This window comes from Pelodiscus sinensis, chromosome 9, assembly GCF_052426305.1.
Source record: "Pelodiscus sinensis isolate ZL-2025 chromosome 9, ASM5242630v1, whole genome shotgun sequence".
In the NCBI taxonomy this organism is placed as follows: Eukaryota; Metazoa; Chordata; order Testudines; family Trionychidae; genus Pelodiscus; species Pelodiscus sinensis.
In genome coordinates this window covers 41,530,050-41,551,802 of record NC_143060.1, presented here as the reverse complement: position 1 = coordinate 41,551,802, position 21,753 = coordinate 41,530,050, and the positions used below count along the sequence as shown (strand labels likewise).

The following is a 21,753-nucleotide window of genomic DNA, read 5'->3' as shown; positions in this document are numbered from 1 at the left end:
TCTTCCTCTTGTAAAGATTTGGGAAAGGACGGAGCATGATTAAGGTTATGTCCAGCTAGCATGTCAAAGATAGCTTGCAACTACTGTATATGGCTGCAGCTAAGGAGTGAAAATATGATATGCAGAAGGTGGTGGAAGGGCTGGAGAGAAAACCCCTACAGCAGCAGTGGGCAACCTGTGGCCTGAGGGGGACACATAGCTCATTGGAGTTCTGTGTGGACCATGAGACATTTTGTTTGTTAGTGCCTATGCACAGGGTTGCCAGATTCCATTGGTTTCTGTCCATATCATTTTTTTCTACTGATATTACTAAAGTGACACACGTGTAAAACAAAGGCATGTGAAGTGAGATACACGTTGATTGCACAATGACTGTAAGAGCCATGTGCTCCCACCGCATTCAATCAAAGTGCTGCTGTAGTTCAATCTGCACATTGCAAATTCTAGGTACACAAAAGCAATTAGCAAAACTACCCTATCCAGGGAGAGCATCTTGACTACAACTGTCCTGAAGTCCACTGAGATGATGGAGGGCCACTTATGTGACCCACTCATGACCTAGGTTGCCCATTGCTGCCCCTCAGTTGGTGATATGAGGGGAGGACAACAAAGAAAATCTAACTGAAGGTCTGTGAAGCTTGTAAGCCTTAAAGATAAGGTGCATGAGAGGGAGATTCCTGTTCAAGTATTCAAATAGAACTAACATTTTATTAAAACAGAGAGAGTGATCCTATTTTGGAACTCTATGCATGTAATGTGTGAGTCTTCCAAATGTCTGATTGCAGAGGAAACTGAGGCATAGTGGTGTGCCTGAAAAGAGAGACTACGTAATCTGATTTACCCAAACTTGGGCTGGCAAAGGAATTGCATCAATATGAAGTGGTAGGAGAGGTAAGGTACAGCTATTTTTGAAACTATAATCACTCTGTGAGGGGGGGGGGACACTTATCTACACACACATCCCTTATTCTAGGCATCAGCTACTACAGGTTGCATCTCCCTAAACCAGAACTCTCTGGTCTGGCAACATCCATGGTCCAACCTGACCACGGCTGTTTCTGCATGAGAGCGCCCTGGAGCAGAAGGGCCAGCAACTGGGAGTCGGGCAAGTGTGGTAGCAGCAGGGCCACAGCAGCAGTGCTGGGGCACCATCCGAGCTGCCTACCACCTGGCAGCAAGGCCACGTGATTAGGGCCACCTGCTGTCCGGCAGTGGGGCTGGGGCTGCAGTCACAGCAACCTGGGAGGGGAAGTCTGGCTGGGGCCATGGCAGCCCAGCAGAAGCAGCCTGATGGGGACCGCGTGCCACTCCACAGCAGACTGAGGCCACCTGCTGCCTGGGCCATACCAGATCCAGGGCTGGCCAGCAGGCAGCCCAGCTGGACCGAAGGAGCCAGGCATGGGCTGAAGGGTTGGTGTCAGGGGACCTCCCCTTGTCCAGCAAATTCCCTCGTCCAGGACTGGTCAGGTCCCAAGGGTGCTGAACCAGCGAGGTGCAACCTGTACTGCTTCTACCAAACAAAGCAAAATAAGGGTATCTAACTCTGTTTCACCTCAGCTGGCCTAAGACTTAAAAAGACATCTGAACTGACCAAGTATTAGTCTTTCATTATTACCAGGTATAAACAAGTTATGAAAGCTTTTATCATAGTACAGATATTTCCCAAGTCTTTACAATAGCAGCTTGTATTAAATATTACATCACTGGATAACTTTTAGAGGCACCAGAAGAATGGGCTCAGAGTGGCTGTAGCTTAGCCCAATGCACTAGGAATTTTTGTAGTGCAGTAAGAGGAAGCTAGCATTGCCAATAGTTGCGATGCCCAACCTCGCTTTCAGAGACTGACACTAGCTTCCCAAGTTTCCCATCCAGAAAAGTGGTATTCATCAATACAGCAGTTCCTATGGAAACATTATACCTGGGCTAAAGCTAAGAAGTTGGAACAAGTACCCACTGGCTGAGTGAAGCCCAGCAAGACTGGGACACACAGAGGAGTGTGAGAGGTCTGCCACCTCCCCTGGATCCTTGCTCACAGACAGGCCTGAGGGGAAGTAATTCAGTAGGGGAACTTAAGAGGTATATCTGAGGGGGCATGACCGCAGTGCGTCTACCTGGACTTATTGGAAAAAACTGGGAGGTGGGTGGTGCAAGCCTGCCCACTTCTAAGTGCCTCTCTCCCATCCTTGAAGGAGAGACCACTGGGCCCAGGACTCAACTCAACTTTAAAATGAGGGAGCTGGAAGGGGACACTGAGCAGAGAACCTCAGAGAGCCCCTGCTGTTCCTGGAAGCTGTCTAGAGAGCCAGTGGATGCTGCCCAGAGGAATGCTACCCAGAGCGTGACACTAGCCGCTTGTCCAGCATCCGCCTTCTGGTGCTGTAGATGGTGGCCTTAGCCAGGGCCAGGAGGAGGTTGAAGAGCTGCTCCCAATGCAGCCACCTGAAGATCTCACCCTGCTCTGCCCGCCAGCCTGGTGCCCTGCAGCGGGAGCGGGCTCACCACGTTCCGGCCCGGGCTCCGAACGCGGGAGGGCGCTCGTCACTGGCTCACCGCGTTGCGCACCCCACGACAGGTCAGTCCGCAGCGGGCGCTGAGGAGACTTGGCTCTGCACGTGAGGCTCAGGGGCGGCTGCCTTGGGAGGCGCGGTCCGGGCGGGGTCGCTCACCGCGTGTAACTGGGGCGCTTCCGCCCGGCTCGGCTCTGCAGGAGGCTCGTCCGGCGCTGAGGCGCCACCCTGCGAGGGGGGCGGGGCGGAGCTGGCTCGGTGCAAGGCGCCTCGGAAGGGGCGGAGAAGGGGAGCGGCTCGCAGGCGGGGGCAGTGGGCGGAGCAGCGCTGGGGGCTCTGAGGAGGCGGGGACGGCCGGGCCGGGCCGCCAGTGTCTGCCCCCTCCCCCGGCGCTGTGTCCGGTGTAACAAAGCCTTGGTAACCGAGTTGCTAGCGCCGTGGTCGGTGCCTGGTAACCAGGCGCTGCCCCTTTAAGCGGCCGGGGCGTTTCCTTGCCGGAGGCGGGGAAGAGCCGAAGTTCCCTCCGGCGCCCGCCCGCTCACTCGCTCTGTGCGTGCAGGAGCTGGCAGCTCCCGGGTCCCGGTTCTCACTCCCATGCGGGCGGTGACGGCAGGCTGGGTAGCGCGGCCGCGGGCGGGCGGCTCCTCTCGGCATGTCCTGGGGGCGCCCTGCCTGCTGAGGCGGCTCAGGTCCCGCCGGAGCGGCCCCGGGGTCCCATGAGTTCCGAGCTGCTTCGCGCCCTCTTTAAGATGGAGCCGGCTCCGTCCGCCTCCGAGTTACTGGTGGGAGCTTCCGAGTTCCTGAAAGGTGAGAGCCCGAGGGACCCAACGCCACGAGCCCGGCTGCGGCTCCTTCTCCCGGGACCTTGCCTGCCTGTGCCTAGAGTTGTGTGGCCGTCGGCGTCCTGCTCTGCCCTTGGGACTGCCGGGTCCAGCTCCCCAGGCTGGTGGTCTCTACGCCGGTACCTGTCGCCACGAGCGCTGCGCTGGGGGCTGTCCCTGCAGCGTGCTCGTCCCACCCAACCCGTGCCTGGGGGCAATGTGCGGCCAAGCGCAGGCTGCCCAACTTTGTTGTCTCCTTCTACGCAGGAGAAATGTAGCCATGCCCCGCCCGCTTGGAGGCCGAGGGTTAGAGAGCGGATGGCGAAAGCTCTTCTATCCCCTGGCCTTGAGCTACTCCCGCTGGTTGGGGGGAGAGTGGGGAAATAAGTACAGGTTGGAGGAGGTGGAGAAAGGAACCAGCACATCTGTGTGGCTTTCGTCAGTTTCCTTCAACTTTGTTTCAGATCGATTATATTTTGCTACTTTACGGAATAAACCCAAAAGCACAGTAAATACCCACTATTTCTGTACTGATGAGGAGCTGGTGTATGAAAAGTAAGTGGCTTAGTTTCTTACTACCATTGTGCTTGCTGTAAGGCTCTTGTTAATTGCTTAAGCCTCTTGTTTCATTTCAGTCCTGTGTAGTGAATCAAGCCCAACAATGGTGAAATACATTGCTTTCTCCCCCTAAATCAGTGTTTCCCAAATGATGTTGCATGGAACCCTGGGGTACCGCTAAGTGAAAATAAGGGTTCAGTGAGAAAATTCTATTACACTAACATTTTATGATTTAAAAAAATATTTAAGCATTTATGAATTTTATTGAAAACAATTTTTATTTGCGTTTGTCATGATCTTGTTTCACTTTTATTATCCTTACTTATTTGTGATCTACTTTTTCAGCTCCATATATAAGACTGTGAATAGGGCTTCTGCAAAATTCTTTCTAGTTTAAAACCATTCCATGGTGAAATAAAATTGGGACACGCTGCCCTAAAGAACAGCAAGACTGCAGTAAAATTTCTTAAATTGTAGTTGTCCAAGGAGTGAGTGGGATGGACATGCTATTCAGGATTTATTTGTAAAGAGAGGCCCCTTTAAGGCTAATTGAATCTTATTAAATGAAGCTTTAAATAGAAGTCTGTGTCCTGGGAAGGCCGGTGAAACAACTGTCTTCTCTGTTTTGTTAGTGATTAACACCTTATTTTCAATATTCTGAAAAGTATAATGTGATTTTACGATTATGAGATAGTAAAGCTTTGATCAGCTCTTAAGAGGAACCTAAAACTGGATATCTATCCCAATGGGGGGCGGAGGGAATAAAGGTAGCTTTTACTAATAATTTTGTAGGCTTTTTTTAAAAAGTTTGTTTAACTTTTTTCTGTCCTGTGGGCTGTAAAAGCCACATACACAAGAGAAACTGATATTTTAGGGCCAGCAGTGAAATTGACTGTACATAAAGTGGTGGCACCTGCACAAAACTGAAAAATATAGATTAAACATATTCATAGATATTGGCGATAAAAGTACTTTTAGATGTGTGGCTTTTTTAAATTGATTGTGGCTCTTCTCAATAACATTATTAAAACAAGGTGGTTTTGTTATCCTGTTATCTATTTTATTTGTATGATCAGAACTCCTCAAAGGTAGGCTTATAGCCTCATTTTGTTGAATGAAGTTATAACTTAGCCTATAGAATACAAAATTAATATTAAACTCAAGAGAACTAGACTATATTTTGTATGTATCAAGTATGATCTGTTTGTAGCTTTATCGCAGTATGGGCATTCAGAGTTGTTTAAGTAGTACACAAAAATGGCATGATACTGGAGGCCAAGGGAAGAGGCATGAAGAATAGGGACCTGAAACTAAAGGAGAATACATTCTAACTTCATGTGCTTATTTGCTTTTAATCTGGTTATCTGGGGAATTCATTACACAAATGTATTTAGCAAAATTTAACTTTGACCCTAAACAGTTTAGTTTTGGAATTCTTGTATGCAAAAGTTCCTTTAATACAGTGCATTCATACAAAGATGCAACATGTATAAGTTGCTCTTTTGGGGGCAAGTTGCTTATCTGATGGAATATTTTTGTTAGCATTTGGTCAGTCACCCCCAAGGAGACTTTTGGGTTACTGACAGCTTGATAAATTTGTATTTCTGCTCCATTAAAAATAATTCTGTATGGTTTTCACCTATTTGCAGATTAATTGCTTTTGTGAGTTGTGCTTCTGTGTCAGGGGGAACAAACAAGTTAAATTTCATATTCAGGCAGGTTTAACTTTACTGAGGTTCTGAGGATTTATGAAAAATGTCATACTGAGCCAGTGCATTTTTACACTTGAAATGCTTTAGCAACAAGGCTGCATTAGTGCAAGTAGTGATTTGGTGAAGATACTAGTACACTGATGGGAGTAAGTCAGCTGGACAGATACTGTTTTGGACGGCAGTGTTAAACATACACAGATAACATCCGGGTCTGTCATCTTTTTATTGCATTTGGATGGACAGTATGTATTGGGATTAGGAAAAAGTAGCTGAAAGAACCTGGTAAGACAAGTAACGTTGCCAGATGTTTCCCCCTGCCTTAAAAACAAGTGAGACTGGTATCACTTCTGAAGAGATCGTTTGTCCTCTTGCAACTGCGAGATACCCTTAGATCTACAGTTAATTTTGGTAAGGAGTGTTACTTTATTAAAATAGCAACTAAAGCACTAAGGCTGTACTTATTTGGTGAAAATGCCCGTGACCTCTTATGGATGTGGATACAGTTTTGTCCATATTCAATCACTACAATATGGTCTGCTAGAGGAGACCAGAAAACCACATGGAGTTTTCACCTAGTACACAACGCATAGGCCCAATTATTTAGGTTAGGTATATGTTAACCAACATTGCTGTAAGAGAAGTTTAAGTGTGACTTTTTGCCAGAAAAAATCTTAATGTAGATGAAGTTTTATTGGCAAAAAGTGCTTTTGCTGCTGTAGTGTATTTACCCACTGAACCAGAGTAAACTATGTTGACAAAAGCACTCATGCTTGTATGAGGGGCTTAAGTCTTCCAGTTTTCTTCTATAGTTAAACCAACAAACCTTTAAAAACATAGATTAGATCAGAGGTCAGCAACCCCCAGCACACACGCCACAGGCAGCATGTGATCCAATTTTCGATGGCACATGGGGCAGGTGTCCAGCCCATGCAATGGGAAGCTCAGGCCACGTAGCTGCAGACCAGAGCAACAGGTCCGGCTTCCTTCTGAGGTACGGAATGGCAGAGGCACATGCATACACACAAGTCTCTGGGGTTGCCCCATCTCAGCCTGGACATACAGCTCCCAGGAGCTGAGGGGTTAACCCCTGTCTCCTGACTACAGGCTCTGCTTCCTGCTTCGGGGTGGGAGCATGGCTGGGCCTGCTCTGCAGAGCCAGGGCTGGATGGCTGGTCACATGTGGCACACCGAGGCCCAGGCTGCACCGCACTGCTCCCCATGGGCTGTGTGCAGGCATGCAAAGCCCCTTCCCCAGTGTTCTGTTGTGCCCAGCTAGGCTGGAGCCAGCCCTGGGCTCTACCTGTCCAAACCCCAGAGCCTCAGTCTGCAAGCAAATGGCTGGGCCTGGCAGGGAAGAAACTCTGCGCCCCTCCTCCTCCACACGTCTTTCCCCACCCCAGCGCTGCTCCCGGGGGGCTGCAAGTTCCTGTGCTACTGTCCTGCTGGTGAGTGTGCTGGAGACGGAGGGTTGTGGGTGCAAAGTGGGTGAAGGAGGCTGTGGGGACAGGATAAAGGGGACATGGGGAAGATGTCAGTGGAGTGGGATGCAATTTTAGTTTGCAGAAGCTGCACTTTACTCCCCAGTTCTTTGCCTCCCTCCCCAACTAGCTATTTGACTGCATTCTACCCTCTCACCTTTTCTGCATTACTCCCCCTCGGACCCACATCCTCTTCAGCCGCCAAACTCCCTTCCAGACCCTGCCATTCTCACCCCCATCATGAACCCCACCTACCACCCAGATCCTGCATCCCTGTCCTACTTGCTGGCAGCCCTGTCCCACACATTGAATCCATCATTTTTGTTCCCTCCCCTCCCCCCCAAAGCCTAAGGGGGGTCCACAAAATGGGCTAACTTTGGAACCCCAGAAAAGTAAATCTAGCCCATGGGAAGCCCTGAACCTGAGTCCTCCCGTTCCTTCCCCCTCACCTGTGAGAGCTGGAGCGCCACAGGAATGAGGTGTCTCAATTGGGAGCCACATCATTGAGGGTTGGAGGTTTTGGGAGGAGGGTTTTTTGCTTCTCGTTTATGAGGTCCCCAGCTGATTTTTTTTTTTCTGTGGGTCAGTGATGACCCCCCCCACACCCACCCAAAAACGGTTTTCCACCCCTGCAGTAAATAAAACATTGAAACCTTTTGTTGGAAATAACAATGTACTTAGTTTATCAAACTTCATTTTAAAACGCTTAATCTGTTCAATAATTTAAATTAAACTGTTCTCCCCAGCTGCAGAACTAGCAGAATGGCTGGGGCATGATTATGTGATAAATGGTGAGGTTCCATCAGCAACTGGTAGTTTGCAGAAAGGTGTGCACTGACCCATGTGGTCCATGGGGCACATGGTAGAGAGAGCCCCTTCACTTTTCCCTGGAGAGTAAATCTTGGCACTCCACCTGGGAAAGGTTGCTGACCCTGAATTAGACCTTGGTTGTAATTCTTGAGCTAGAACATGATACCTGTGTTCCATGATTTTTATTGCCTTTCAGTTTACCTTTCAGATGCAGTTCAAAGTTATGGGTTTATTTCTGTTACAGTATTTCTTGGGTTTGAGCTACCTAAGACTTTCTCTTTCCATGTTGGCCCACACAGTTGAGATCCCCTAGGTTAGAGAACACATCTGTAATCTATCTTGCCAAACAGTAGAAATTTACAGGAAAAATGAGTATTTCCGGTCCACTTACATCCATTGATTGTTTTTCATATAGCTTTAGCAATAGCTTGTTAATTGCTCTTTGAGTCACTAGGAAGAGCCCAAAAATGTTATTTCATAGATTAATGAAAAATAGTTTTTAGTTTTTGTGCACAGAATGACTATCTTTAATAAAAAAAAAAAAGCTTCCTGAGGGGAGGGGACTGGATATTTAGAAACTAGGTGACAATTATCAGCCAATATATAGATTTTTAAGTAACTTTGTGCAGGAGTGTGTACAGGTTGGACTTCCCTGGTGGTGTAACCGCAGGACTGGAGTGGTCCCAAAGGAGGGAGTTTGTTGGACCAGGGAAGATCAGGCCTTGGGCTGACCCAGGACTCCCCCTTCTGGTCATAGGCCCGACCAGTGGCCTTCCCCTGACTCACTGGCAGAGTTTCACTCAGGGATTCACCTCTGTTCAGATTGGCGAGGCTCCCTGTCCCTAGATGGCATAGCCCTGGATGGTATGAAGCTCTTCCACTCCAGCTGGCAGCACCTTCAGGGCTGGTGGGGTTCATTTACAGGCTCACTCCCTGCCCCTAGGCCACTGCCCCTACAGGCTGCCTGAAGCCAGACTCTGAGCTCCCAGCCACTGGCAACCTCTGAGGTTGGGGCTGTAGTCTAGCAACATATGTGGTCCTTCCGGAGCATGGATGTTGCCAGACCAGAGAGTCCTAGTCAAGAGGTTCAACCCGTACCTCCCTTTAAGTGACCAATGCAGAGTTTTGCCTTGACGTTTGTTACTCTTTGTTATTCTTCATATAAATATAGTAGACACAATTTGGATGGCTTCAGCAGTACTTTGTCCTCTACAGAACTTCGGTCATCCACAGGAAAGTGCATGATGGCCTAGCAACAGTATCCTCCATATGTTTTATTCATGTATTTGTCTGAACATAGCAGGTAGTAGCAAAGCTGGAAATAGAATGTAAGTCTCCTGATAGCTGTAGGTGTCATATCGAGCAAACCAGTGGCCTTGTAATGCTTCCTCTGTTTAGAGTACTGCAAGCTTTCTGTGGCAATAACTGTCTTATTAGGTTTTTGAGGATCTGTGAGGTATCAGTTGAGATCCCAAATTGTTTGAGAGTCTTTATAGGTATAAAAGAATGTTCAGAATAATGGTGAGATGTGAGTAATCACACAGCTGATGACATTATGAATGTGTCCTCTTACCTACCACTCGGATACTTTTTTACAGAAGAAAATAAGCCTGTCTTTTATGATACCATTATAAGAACCCAGAACTTATATATTTAATTTAGTTGTAGAAACTCTGAGGCCCATTGTGCATCAATTAAAGCAATAGATATTTCCTAGCTAGTAACTCCAGACACTTAGGCTATGTCTTTGCTACCAAGTTTTGTCAACACCCAAAAATTGACACAACAAAACTCACCAGAGGGTGTTCATGCTTGCTTCCTGTTGACAATCATGCCCACACTGGAGGCATGTTGACTGTGAGCAATGCACTGTGCGTAATGCACTGTGCGTAAGTATCCCACCATGCAGTGTTGTGGAAAAGCAAAGTTGATCACATCTTGGGATTCCCTTCCACAGCCTCCTCAGCAGCTGACAGTGGCATCATGAGTAGCTCTGTGAACTCTCCTGACTAAGGAATGTCAACGCAGAGCAGCAGTATGTTCCCTTCTCCTGCAGCAGCAGTCTGTCTGCTTCTGTGTTTTTAGTGCAGGGCAGAACAGGAGCATTCTCATGATTTGCTTGGTTTCCCAAATAGAGCAGCTCACTCAGCTGTCGGATACTTCCCAGAGTTCTGAAAAAGGAGGGGTGTGTACATAGCACAGATCAAAACATTGAGCAGAGCGATCAGGGAAGGCATTGTGGAAAACTGGCAGAAGACAGTTCTTTTGACAAAACAAATTGACAAAACACTGGCCTTTTCTCAACAAAAAAGGGGAATGGAGAGAGTCTGGGGGGGGGGGGGGGTTATTTGTCACCAGAATGGTCATCTTAACAAAAATCACACTGTAGTATAGGGATATAAGCAACTCATCAACTAGTCACTGTCTGATAAGCAAAAGCTTTTTGGATAGTCGACACACTAGTCAACTAGTTTTTCTTCTCTCCTCTTCCCCCGCCCCACCCCCCCAGCTGCCTCTAACACCCAGAGGCAGCAAGGTGGGGATGAGAGGCGGGTCCTGGAGGGAGCTAGCTTAAAAGCTAGTTTCCCTCCAGCTGTATGGGAGGAGGTCAGGGTGCAGCCAACTTGGAAATGTACAAGAGCCTCAGTGGAGCCAGGCCAGCAGGGAGTCCCCCGCTGATCCCAGGCTCCATGTGGCTCTTCCTCTTTGTAATGTACAGAAGCCCCAGCAGATTGGCACTCCGCATGAAGCCTGGGGTTAGCAGGACTCTCTGCTGGCCCCCGGGCTTTACACGGTGTTTCATTCTTTGATCTGCACACTTGTACATTTCAAAGGCAGAACGTGGAAGTTCTTATCGACTAACTAATCAAGTAGTCAATGGGATTTCCATTGACTGTGATTGATCAAAATTTAACATCCCTATTGCAGTATGTGTACACTCACTGTTGTCACCAAAAGACTGTATTTGGAGACAAACTTGGTAGTGTAGACAAAGTGTTAGGCTGAAGATTGCTTTCCTAGTGGTATTTATCTGATCGCTCCAATATTTAAGATCTGTCACCTATACAGCTACGTGTTCTTCAAACAGAAGTCTGTGGTGTAAAAATGAATAGTTGTTAGACATTCCATTTTAATAAACTGAGATGGACTCCCAAAAATTCCTATGCACGTTTTACGTGTTCAATCTTAAATTCTGGTCACTCACATAATTTAAAGAGAACTTTTAATACTATAACTATTTCTTATAGTCCATCCTCTGTACTCTTGCTCATACATTCAAATCAAATGTCTATTTTATCAAATGAAATGCATTTAAAAGCTATTTAATCATATCACAAATGCCTACTATCTTGAATCTTACTACTGTAATAACTGTTCCACATAAACATGTTGTGCATTAACTTGAACCTATCATGCCATGGTGCATAAATGAGAGCTTGATGAAAACCACTTTCTCTCCTCCTTCTTCTCCTCCTCCTCCCCTTCTGCCCCCCATTTTCCCCTTCTTCCAGCTCCCCACCCCCATTTATTTTGGTCCAGGACATCCATTATTTTGGTCCCAGACATCCAACACTCTGGCTACCTGAAGAAGTGGGCTGTGCCAACAAAAGCTCATGATACCATTTACAATGTTTTGTTAGTCTTTAAAGTGCTACCTGACTTTTTTTTAAGTTGATTCCTTTTTCTTGCTAGCCTTGTATATCAGCAAATGAAAGGGAAAAAGCTGAACAGAATAATCCATCTGTGGTAGTATTAGATAAAATTGGTTCTGATCTAGTGAAGGTTATAAAACCACATAGTTTCATTTAAGATAACTGTTGTCCTTCTTCAAGAGGTGAATGCTTTCATCTGTAAAAAGGTATACCAATTTTGATGCCTTCCAAGGCATAGAGCTGACGAGAACCCAGCTTGTAAATGATGACACTTTGGCATGAAGACATAATAATAGTTAATGAGTTAGGCACTGGTAAATGGCTTTCTTCAAGAAGAATAGTGGCTCTTGTTCATTTTTCAGCAAACAGAGCTGGGTTGGGCATCCTACACTTGACTGATCAACTTACAATAGGCTTTCACTTGTGTCCAGCAAGCTCTCTGGTTTTTCTTTCAATTTTATTTATTTTTTTATAAAAAAAAAAAAAAATTATAGTACTGCAGTAATGAGGCATAAGGATCCTTCACTGTCTTCCTAATTTATTCTTTAATCAAGAATTTATTCTTGCTGATGATTGCACTTACTATGAAGACATCACAGATACTATGCCACCAGAGATACTTTGTGAACAGCCGCGGAAATAATTATATGTGACAGTGGAACATTTTGTACACCATATACTTCATATCAGCAAGAGGATCTAGGTTAACTTAATCAAAGTATGATATATTACCGTAGAACATTTACGCTTGATTCCAAGAATATATACCCCCTTGTTTTTGAGGTTAGGAAGTAGTAAAGTCAGTATCTTGAATGCTTGTTCTGTAACAAAGTTAGATTTAGTACTGTCTAGAGCTGCATGGGTATGAAATGTTTCCTTCACTTCCTTCATGCTTTTTAAGAAGCAGTTTTTTTTTCCTGAAAGAGCAGTAGTAAATCTTCCACTTACGACATTAAATGTCTACCCAGCAAGTGTAGCTGTGCAGAAAGCCCTAAATAGTCCCTGATTCAGTGGCTGTAGAACCAATAGTGCAAAATGAAAAATGTGACTAACTTTGTCATACCACACAGGGCTACCACTTCACACAAAAAACAGTTTTGTTCCTTTCAACAGCATGTGGTGGTCAATTGAACATCAGTTGATCAGTCTTGTCAGGTGATAGATTACAGCAAAGGCCATTTTAGGTTAACAAGTTTTCTTATTCCCTTTTAAACCTATAACACTATAACAGTGGTCCCCAACCTTTTGGGGCTGCCGGGCACCCAGGGCAGGGCTGCACACGCACCACACGTGCGGGAGGGCAGGATTAAGGTGGGGGCTAGCTGGGCAGCTGCCCAGGGTGCCAACCTATGGGGGGGTGCCTGATGGTAGCTCTAAGGGGTGCCGTGCGCCCAGCCGCGTGGCGCCCCTTAGAGCTGCCATCAGGTGCTGCACACCCGGTTGTAGTTGTAAGGTGCGCAGCACGCCGCAGGGTGGGGCCGCAAATATACTGTACGCCTGGGGGCAGAGCCGCGCATGTGTCGTGCGCCCACTGTCCAGGGTGCAGGAATAGCTCGAACTGGCCCTGCTGGCTTGGGCCGGCCCTGGTCACTCGGAGGGCATACATAAATACCCCGGTGAGCGCTATCAGCTGATTCTCGGCTCATGCCTAGTCCCGGATGCCCTTCTGCTTTTTAAATGTATTAAGAGCCTGCCACCCACCCGCTGTTGGCTCTTAACCCATTTAAAAGGCAGAGTTGCAGTGGGGTTAGCCCCAGTGTGGGCGCTAACCCCACTGCAGCTCCCCGCTTATCGACTAGTGGATTTTTAAATTTAACATCCCTATGGCAAACTGTTCTATTTATATAGGTTGAGTGCTTGATTCGCATTCCCATTCCCATTCAATCCTAAATATGCTGACCTTGAATAATCCAGCATGAAAATGGAAAGCACAGGGATCACTGTGGCCAGATTGTTTTCTAGCAAATCAGATGTGGAACAAGGGGATATATAAAACTTATTCTGAAAATACTAGTTGGTCATTTTAACATTAGAGATGAATGGAGAGCTGGACATCTTAGCTTTGACCTCTTCTGGTAGTTGGACAGGAGGAAGCTTTTAGTGAAAAGGAGAATCCAATCTCTGTTAATTCTCTGAAATATTTCTACTTTTCCACTAATCTCTTATGATTTTTCTTGAGTTTGATGTCCACACATGTAGAATTTCTGACACAGGATTTGCAGCTCTGTTGCTTAACTTGAGAATTGCCACTAGTCATCAATAACACTTTCATGAAAGGTAATAGTTACCTTTTGCTTCTACTGCTTGTCCTCCAGACACCAATGAGCTAGGGCACAACACTGAAACAAGTATTCAGAAGATCCAGTATCTATAGCCCCTCTCAAATATCACAGCTGTGTTAAGATTTGACTGGAAACTTGCTCTACTTTGAGAATGATCATCTTGAAATTTTGGGTCAAAGATGGCTGTACTTGTGTGAACCATGTGTGGCTTCACTCACCACCAGTCTGATGTGGTAATAGTTCCACATCCACTGGACTTCCAGCAACTTCTCTACATAAACTGATTAAAGTAGTTTGCCTAAAAGGAATAAGATTTCTACCCTCCTTCAATAAATCCAATGATAATTGTAGCTCATGAGAATTTGGGAAGCTGAATGGTGGAGCACAATCATTTTACAGACTAATACTCCTGTAAATACCTTGTCCATTCCTTTCTCAGAGCAGCATCACTCTATAACACTTATTTGTTTAATAATAATAAATAATAAACATTATTTGTTTAATAATCTTTCTGAAGGCTAGTGCATCTGCAGCCAGGCTGAACTGAGGACTGTCAGGGATAAAATTGGCACCCCAGTAAGATATTCACTGAATTAGAAAGTGCTTGTTCAGTACTTTATTTGATTATTCTGTTTCTAAACGTTTAGGAAATTATTTTCAAGGTTGAGAGGGTGCCAGATTCATTGCACTTAAAGACTTCTCTCCCACACACTGTAGTTATGTATTTTAAATCTCCCAGCTCCCACTGATCTCAAAGAGTGCCTCAGTTGTGACATGGACGCACTACATCAAGAAGCCAAAGAATGAATTTTCTAAGCTTTTAACCTTTCAGTCTACCTGCTGAGGTAGATTCCATAAGGTGCTATAAATAGGCGAAGTTGTTGTTGATGGTCTCAATGTGGAGACGGTTATCTGATAATCTGTGAAATTAGCAAATATAGGTTGGCAGTAACAAAATAAGACCGCTTCAAACTGATGATTTAGGGTCTCACTCTGAATCCATTTCTCCTAGGTCAGTGGTTCTCCAAATTCTATTAATAATATGAATGTTCTCCTAATGCAGATTCTTTAGGAGAGGCAGTCCCACACTTATTATAGGCTACTCCTTATGCCTAATTATAAGGAGTAGCCAACTATACCGTTAACTATAAGCCAGAGGCGGCAGTGCAGGATGGCAGGGGGCTCCCCGGGAGTGAGGCCGAGTGCAATGGCTGCTGGCCCCGCTCCCGGGGACTATGAAATAGCCATGTAACTAACAATATTTTGTGCAGTTACTTGATATCTAATATTTGTACTTATAATAATGTAACATCTTTGTAGAAAGTACAGCAACTGTTTACATAGTAAAGCAGGACTGATCATCTACTTTCAACTTACTTTTTTTAGTTGAAAAATTGACCAAAACATTTTTTTTTTTTGTGTGTGGAAGAACTGAAGCCCCAAACTCACAATATCCATCTTTGGATAGGCCACCAGTGCTGCAGTTTTGTTACCTCAACTTGCTGATCTCTTCAGTGGCCACGCTTATCAGCTGTACTATAGCTGTTTTGAACAGCTAGTAATTCCCTCTGATGCCATGTGCCCCTGCCAGGTGGAGGAGACTTTGTGCTCTCCCCCTGTCCATAGGTCTTGATGGACCTGGGGGTGAGCGCAGCAGCAGGGTGGCCAAGGAAACTCGCATAAGTTAGTAAGGGGGAACTTTTTAAATAAAAGAAGCAAAAATGTTGAAGACAAGTGACCCTCTTATACCCCCAGTTTTTTAAAAAACAGGGCAACAGATATGAAATTAGCATCTTTGTACTAACTAGACTCTCTTCCCTCTGTTCCCCCTTCTTTCCGTTCTTCTGACTCTCAGAATATTTTCAGCAGAGGAATATGTTGAAACTAATAATCACTAGCACTGCACATTTCTCTCCCTTTTGAATAAGAGGTGGCAGCTTGCCTGGCTAGAGGGAGCATTGGCTGGGCTGGATGGTAAAGACACTAAAAGACTATAACAACTATAGCCAACCCGCGGCTCTTGCCCCCCCACCCAGAAGTGTGGCTCACGAAGCCACTCCTGCGTGACCCCCACTGGCTCATCCCCCCCGCATCGTCATCCCTCCTTCCCCTCCTCCCCCGCCAGCCCCCAGCTTCCCTGTACTTACTGGGTTGGAGCTGTGGGATTTTAAAAATGGTGCCCAAGATGGCGGCTGTCTTAAAGGGGCAGCCTCCTTTAACTTTTTTAAATTTTTTTGTTTGTTTTTTGCTTGACAATTCTGTTCTGGGTTGTTTTTTTCCTTGACAATTCTGGTGTGGCTCTTCGCAGTTTTTCCGCTGCTGTTTTGGCTCTTTGTTAAACGGGTTGGCTACCCCTGGACTAGAAGCAGTGATGTCTTTAAAAGTTTCACAGTGGCTTCCATTGTAACCCCTTGTGTTCAGTCACGCAGGTTCAGGCCAAAATTCTTTAAAACACATGGAGGGTTTTGACTTAAAATTTCACCTTTTCTTCAGTGGGTATGTGTTCCTTAATGCAGTAACCTAACTCATAGTATAATCCTAGTGGAGATAACTTGTGTGCAAATTACATACTGCCTTAACAGGTTGATTTAATAGACTGAGTTAAAAAGCCTAATTAATGCACTTTGCACCATAATACACACAAGGAGGCAAGAAAATGCTTTTAACTTTGGTATTTTCTGAATTTTAAGCTAGGGGATAGGGGGGACACACACAAACTGCTAGGCTTTGGGGCTGGTGTGCAAGGGGAGTGTCTTTTCTGCTTCTCAGTTGGAGGCCATATCAGTGAGTAGGGGGTGTGGTTTTTCTTCTCACTTGTGTGGCTAAAACTGATTTTTTTCTATTAGTGGCCCCTGATCCCTGCTTTATGGCCTCAGTGTCCCTTTTTAACAGGGTTTTGTTTTTCTGTGTAATTATGCTACATTCAAGAAAGATGTTAAGACCATTGTTTTTCAAGGAAAATGAAGCATTCAAGTTTTAGGAAATGCTGAGTGTAGGATTGCTGTGGATACCTTAACATTATATCTTTACATGTGCCCTAATTACATTGTCACTTTTTTTAGAGCTCCATTCAACACCTAGGATAGATAAGCAAAGGGACTAAAATTAAGGTTGCCGAGGCAACCGTAAATTTGCAACTTAACTATAAAGTCTGTGACTTTGTACCCTAAATAATGTTCTACTAATGTAAAGCTTCAGAAGGGTAGCAGAGTTAGTCTGTAATAGAAAAAACTTAAACAGTCTAGTAGCACCTTTAAAGACTAACAAAACATGTAGATGGTATCATGAGCTTTGGGTTGTGCTAGTAGACAGTTTTAAGTTTTTCTTGTAATGTAAAATAAGGTTTTCATGAGTGTAACTTCCTACACCAGGTTTTTAAGCTAAAATAGAAATTTATACTTTTAAAGGTTACAACTTCCCACTCTGGTGTTTATATCCTTAATTGTCAGCACCGCAGGGCAGTGACTGCCCCTTAAACTACATAATTAATGACATTAGCTGAAAGTGTGAGGGATGTTTTCCCAGATGTAGAAATGGGTTGCTGGAGCCAGGTACTGGATCTGGGAGGTGCTGGAGGTGAGGAGGTCACCTGGCCTGGAAATACCTTCTCTTTCCGGCTCAGGAGCTGGGCAGGCTCCTGTTCCCTGGTGTGTGGTGCCAGAGTGAGGAAGGGCCTTTTGAGTCATGTTCTGGGTCCATAATGGTAGTCAGTTTTTCCCAGCTTTTCTCTGATCCTGCACAGCTATTTTGGCAGTTTCCAGTGCTGTCGTCAGCAGTTGCTCTTCATATGGTAGCATGGGCCCAGTGTTAGAATGTTTATTTGTATTCAGCTATCATTTGGACAGGCTGCTATAATTTCCCAAAAAATGAAGGGGAGAGAGTGACTGTTTTCAACAGTGCAATTCTCAATAAAAACGGAACAGACTAAATGGAACGAACAGAGGGTTTCTTCAAGTTTTAAAAATATTTTATAAGTTGGGCAACTAAAATATATAGGCCCCCGATAATGAATAAACGTCATTTTAATCTCACAATATACTGAATAGATAAGGTGGTTGAGGTAATATCTTTTATGGAGCAACTTTTATTGATGGGAGAGACAAGCTTTAAAGAGCTTTTCTTTTGCTCCATGTAGGCTTGAAGACTTCTCTACCACCAACAGAAGTTGGTCCAGTATTGTTTTGTACACTTTGTTTCTCTAATATCCTGAGACTGTCAGGGCTACAGCAACACTGATGACACTGTATCTAAAATGGAACATAGCAAAATTACTAACTGGCTTGCAGTTTAAATGCCTAGAAGCAGAAGTTCATTGAAGTACTTGAGTTCTTTTCTAAATGTTTTTTTTTGTTCTCTTCTCCCCCCCCCCCCCCCCCCCCCATTTGTTTCCCCATCCCACAGTTTCTATGCAGATTTTGGACCTTTAAATTTGGCGATGTTATACAGATACTGCTGCAAACTAAATAAGAAGTTAAAGGTAAAGTTTGAACCCTTTCTATTTAGATTTTTGTACTGAATATTCTTTTTAACCAATTGCATACATAGCATTGCTATGCAAGTGTCATTTACATGGTTAACCTTGAGCTTTGGACGTGGAAGTTGTGCTGCCTTGTCATGGATATACTACCCATGAAGAAATGAAAAGTGAACCTTTTTATTCAGCAGTTGAATCACAGAAGACAATGTATACCTTTCTCCAAGAGCAAATGTAATATAAGCCAAAGGAAGTTAGTGGAACAGTAAGCAAAGTGGTGAAAGCCAAAATCATTTTGAGTTGTGTTGATATCTTGAGTTCATTGCTAGCATACTTGTCTGTAATCTATAGCTATGTTAGTATTAAAAGACTGAAGGCTGAAAATGTATGTTTAAATGAATATTTTTTTCAATGGAAGAGTTGGCGCTAAGGATGTAAAAGTTGTTTAAAAATGTCAGTGTAACAGCTAAAAAATTTAGTGGTAATATGTGCTATGGGCTCTGCAGATAAAGTTTTAGAGTATTTAAAGCTTTAAATACTTTGTCTACAGTGAAGCCTCATGGGGGAACAAGGCTAGTAGCCTCCTCTAGCCCTGCTCCCAGGGCAGCTCTGCTGTGAGCTCTGTAGTATGCAGCAAAGCCTCCTTGGGAGTGGGACTGGCAAGAGCTGATGACCCCACCCCTGGGGAAGGAGGCTTTGCTGTCACAGCGAAGCCACTTTCTTGAGAGCAGGACTGCCACACTCCTGGGAAGCCAGCATGAAACCTGCAGCGGGGGGCAGAGGCCTACCATGGACAGGGTCTGTTCCAGGCCTATAGGCTTGGAGCACCCCCATCCCCAGGGAGAGCTAGGAGCTATTCAGCCCCTACTAGTTAACTGTAACCAGTGAGCCTCTCCCATTATTAAGGATGAGGCTTACCAGTTTACCATTTACATCCCTACGGTAACCCCTAACAAATGGGGTTACCTTATAAGAAAAGCAAATATCTTCACTAAACTTTGTTGGCAATCTTCTGACAAACAGGCTTTTGTCAGAAAATGTGACGTGGTCTAACCAAAAATGTTGACACATCGGGTTTAACTGATTTCCACGGGTTCTCTCATCAGGACTTCCTGGCAAGATATTGATGATTCCAGGGTCTGCAGCAGCGGGGCAACCCTGCTATGCAGACTCCAGTGAAGACCCTGGAGTTTGCAGGCTTCCTGTTTGGAGGACTCCTGCTTAGCAAGTTTTGAAAATCTTAGCTTGGCCTTCTAGGTCCATAGATCTGGTGTAGACCTTCCTATCAATTTTCACTGCTGTTTTTCAGAGATGGATAATTTGAAATTGACAAAAGTATATCCATTTCAGCCGCCAGCTGCTGGATTCTAGGGCACAGGTTTTGTTTTGGAAACACCATGTGCTGGTGCTTCTAAAACTAAAATTTTACACAGTTTTAGGTTCACAGCAAACTCTGAAATGGGGAAATTTCCCATCTACTACAACTTTCCAAGTTTTGACCAGTTCAAATTTTTTTACTTAGAAAACATTTTACCAACTAGAGAGAGTCTCAAACTAATTTTTATAAAGTTTAATAAATTTGTACTGAGCCTTTCAAATTGACTGTCTATGCAATATAGTGGAAAAGTGATTACTCAAACATGAAGTACATTACTATCGCCTAATTAAGTGTGTGGACAATTGGATAGACACTTTTTTTTTTTAAAGATTGTCTGGTAAGTCAGGTTGTGATATAGAAAGGTTGTAGTTAGGTGCTGCAGAATGTTGATTTATTGGTATGTTGTCATGTAGGTTAGTTAGAACTGACAGCCAAATTAGAGGGTGCCCTGCTGCTTTGAATCATTGAGTAGGCGGAAGAATTAATATAGTTAATTGGTGGCACTTGGTATTATTTAAGATTACCTTATGAATCAACCTCTATATTATCCATTTTATTCTATGAAAACTTCCTGAAGAGTTTTAAGCAGTTGTCAGGCTGATTGCTTCCATTTTGGTGGCTAATCAACAATTTCAGTTAGTTGCATTCAGCTTTTACAGTTGGTAAACTTGTACCCTTAGGAACTGACATTGCTCACTTTAGAATCATAGAATACTAGAACTGGAAGGGATCTCAAGAGGTCATCGAGTCCAGTCCCCTGCCCTCACAGCAGGACCCAGTACCGTCTTACACTTATCAGGGATAGTCATTTATATTTTAAATATTTGCTCTGTAAAAATGATAGCATAGTGATGTTAGAAATTGTTTAATTTATTGTGTAACCACCACCATTTTTACCAGTTACACATTATTCAATGATCCCCACGAGTGAGGATGGCAGCCAGTGCACTTCTGGCCCCAATCCCAGGGAACCCCTTGCCACACTGGATGGGGTGTCAGACAGTTCCCCTGCATGCTCTTGATTTCCAACTCAGACCAGGGGACTGGGCCAGCCTGCCTGTCTGAGTTTTAAAAGTAGCACACGTGAAGGACAAGATGGTTGCGGCCTGTTGTGGCTAAGTGGGACTGTTAACCAATAAGCAATAGCTTCTTGGTTTAAACCAGTGGTTCCCAACCTTTTTTGTACTGCAGACTGGCAAACACATTCACAAACTTGGTGATGAACTGGTATTCAACTGATATTGAATATGCAAATAAAATGTTACTGGTCCACCTAGCCCTAATCCAACCGCTTGTTCCTCCGTGCCTAATGAGGAGTGCCGCTTGCTCCTCAGTGCCTTTGACCTGCCCCCCCATCCCTACACCCTGTGCCCTTTGACCTTTTAACCTCTGACCCCTACAGCCCAAGCCACACCCTCTTGCCCTGTTACCCATCACCCCTTCGCCCCCTGTCCTCCCCAGAGCAGGCTTAGGCAAAATATGGCCCATGGGCCAGATCCAGCCCACCAAGCCACTGGATACAGCCTGCAGAGACAGCGGGGAGCCCCAGGCAGGCTCCTCTGCTTCCCCGGAGAGCCCCTTCCTCCCCTGCACTGTGAAAAGACGTAGCTGCCGGGCTCTGTTTCTTTCAAAACTACAGGGGAGGGAAGAAGCTTCAGGAACCACCCCACCCTCAGTCCAATCCCATTGGCTAATTTCTGGCCAGAAACCAGTCAATGGGAGATGGTTATTTGAATAACAGACAGCCAAGAAAAACCTCTCTTTGGCTTAGTTATTCACAGAAACACATGGACAGGCAAGTAGACAGGCTAGTTGGCTGGGAAATGTGTTAATCTCTGCAAGCCTTAACTCTGTAGGTAGGCAGGCTGGTTTGGCTGCTTGCTGGTAAGTCTCCTGGCCACAACCTGCCTCTGGCACCCCATCTCCTCCTTGCTCCAATGCTCTGCCCCCCACTCAACATACCCAACCCTCTCTCCCATCAATTTTTGTTACATAATTTCACTCAAAAGTCCATTCAGTTCTACATCTTGTTCAGCCTACCAAGACAACCAAGTTGGGTTATGTTTATGGAAGATATTGC

At 45.0% G+C, this 21,753-nt stretch overlaps 1 protein-coding gene across 2 annotated transcripts in view; it reads left to right on the top strand.

The window, feature by feature from the left end:
- Positions 1-2,831: 2,831 nt before the first annotated feature.
- The window catches only part of CDC14A (cell division cycle 14A), a 128,964-nt gene continuing 110,042 nt past the window's right edge, over positions 2,832-21,753 (top strand). Inside the window, exons 1-3 of one of the 2 annotated variants that reach the window (XM_014571900.4) lie at positions 2,832-3,314; positions 3,793-3,883; positions 18,223-18,298. In XM_014571900.4, the coding sequence (XP_014427386.2) occupies positions 3,224-3,314; positions 3,793-3,883; positions 18,223-18,298 (258 nt within the window). In that variant the 5' untranslated portion in view covers positions 2,832-3,223. The remainder of the gene's footprint in view (positions 3,315-3,792; positions 3,884-18,222; positions 18,299-21,753) is intronic. The other variant, XM_014571899.4, reaches the window with a different exon arrangement.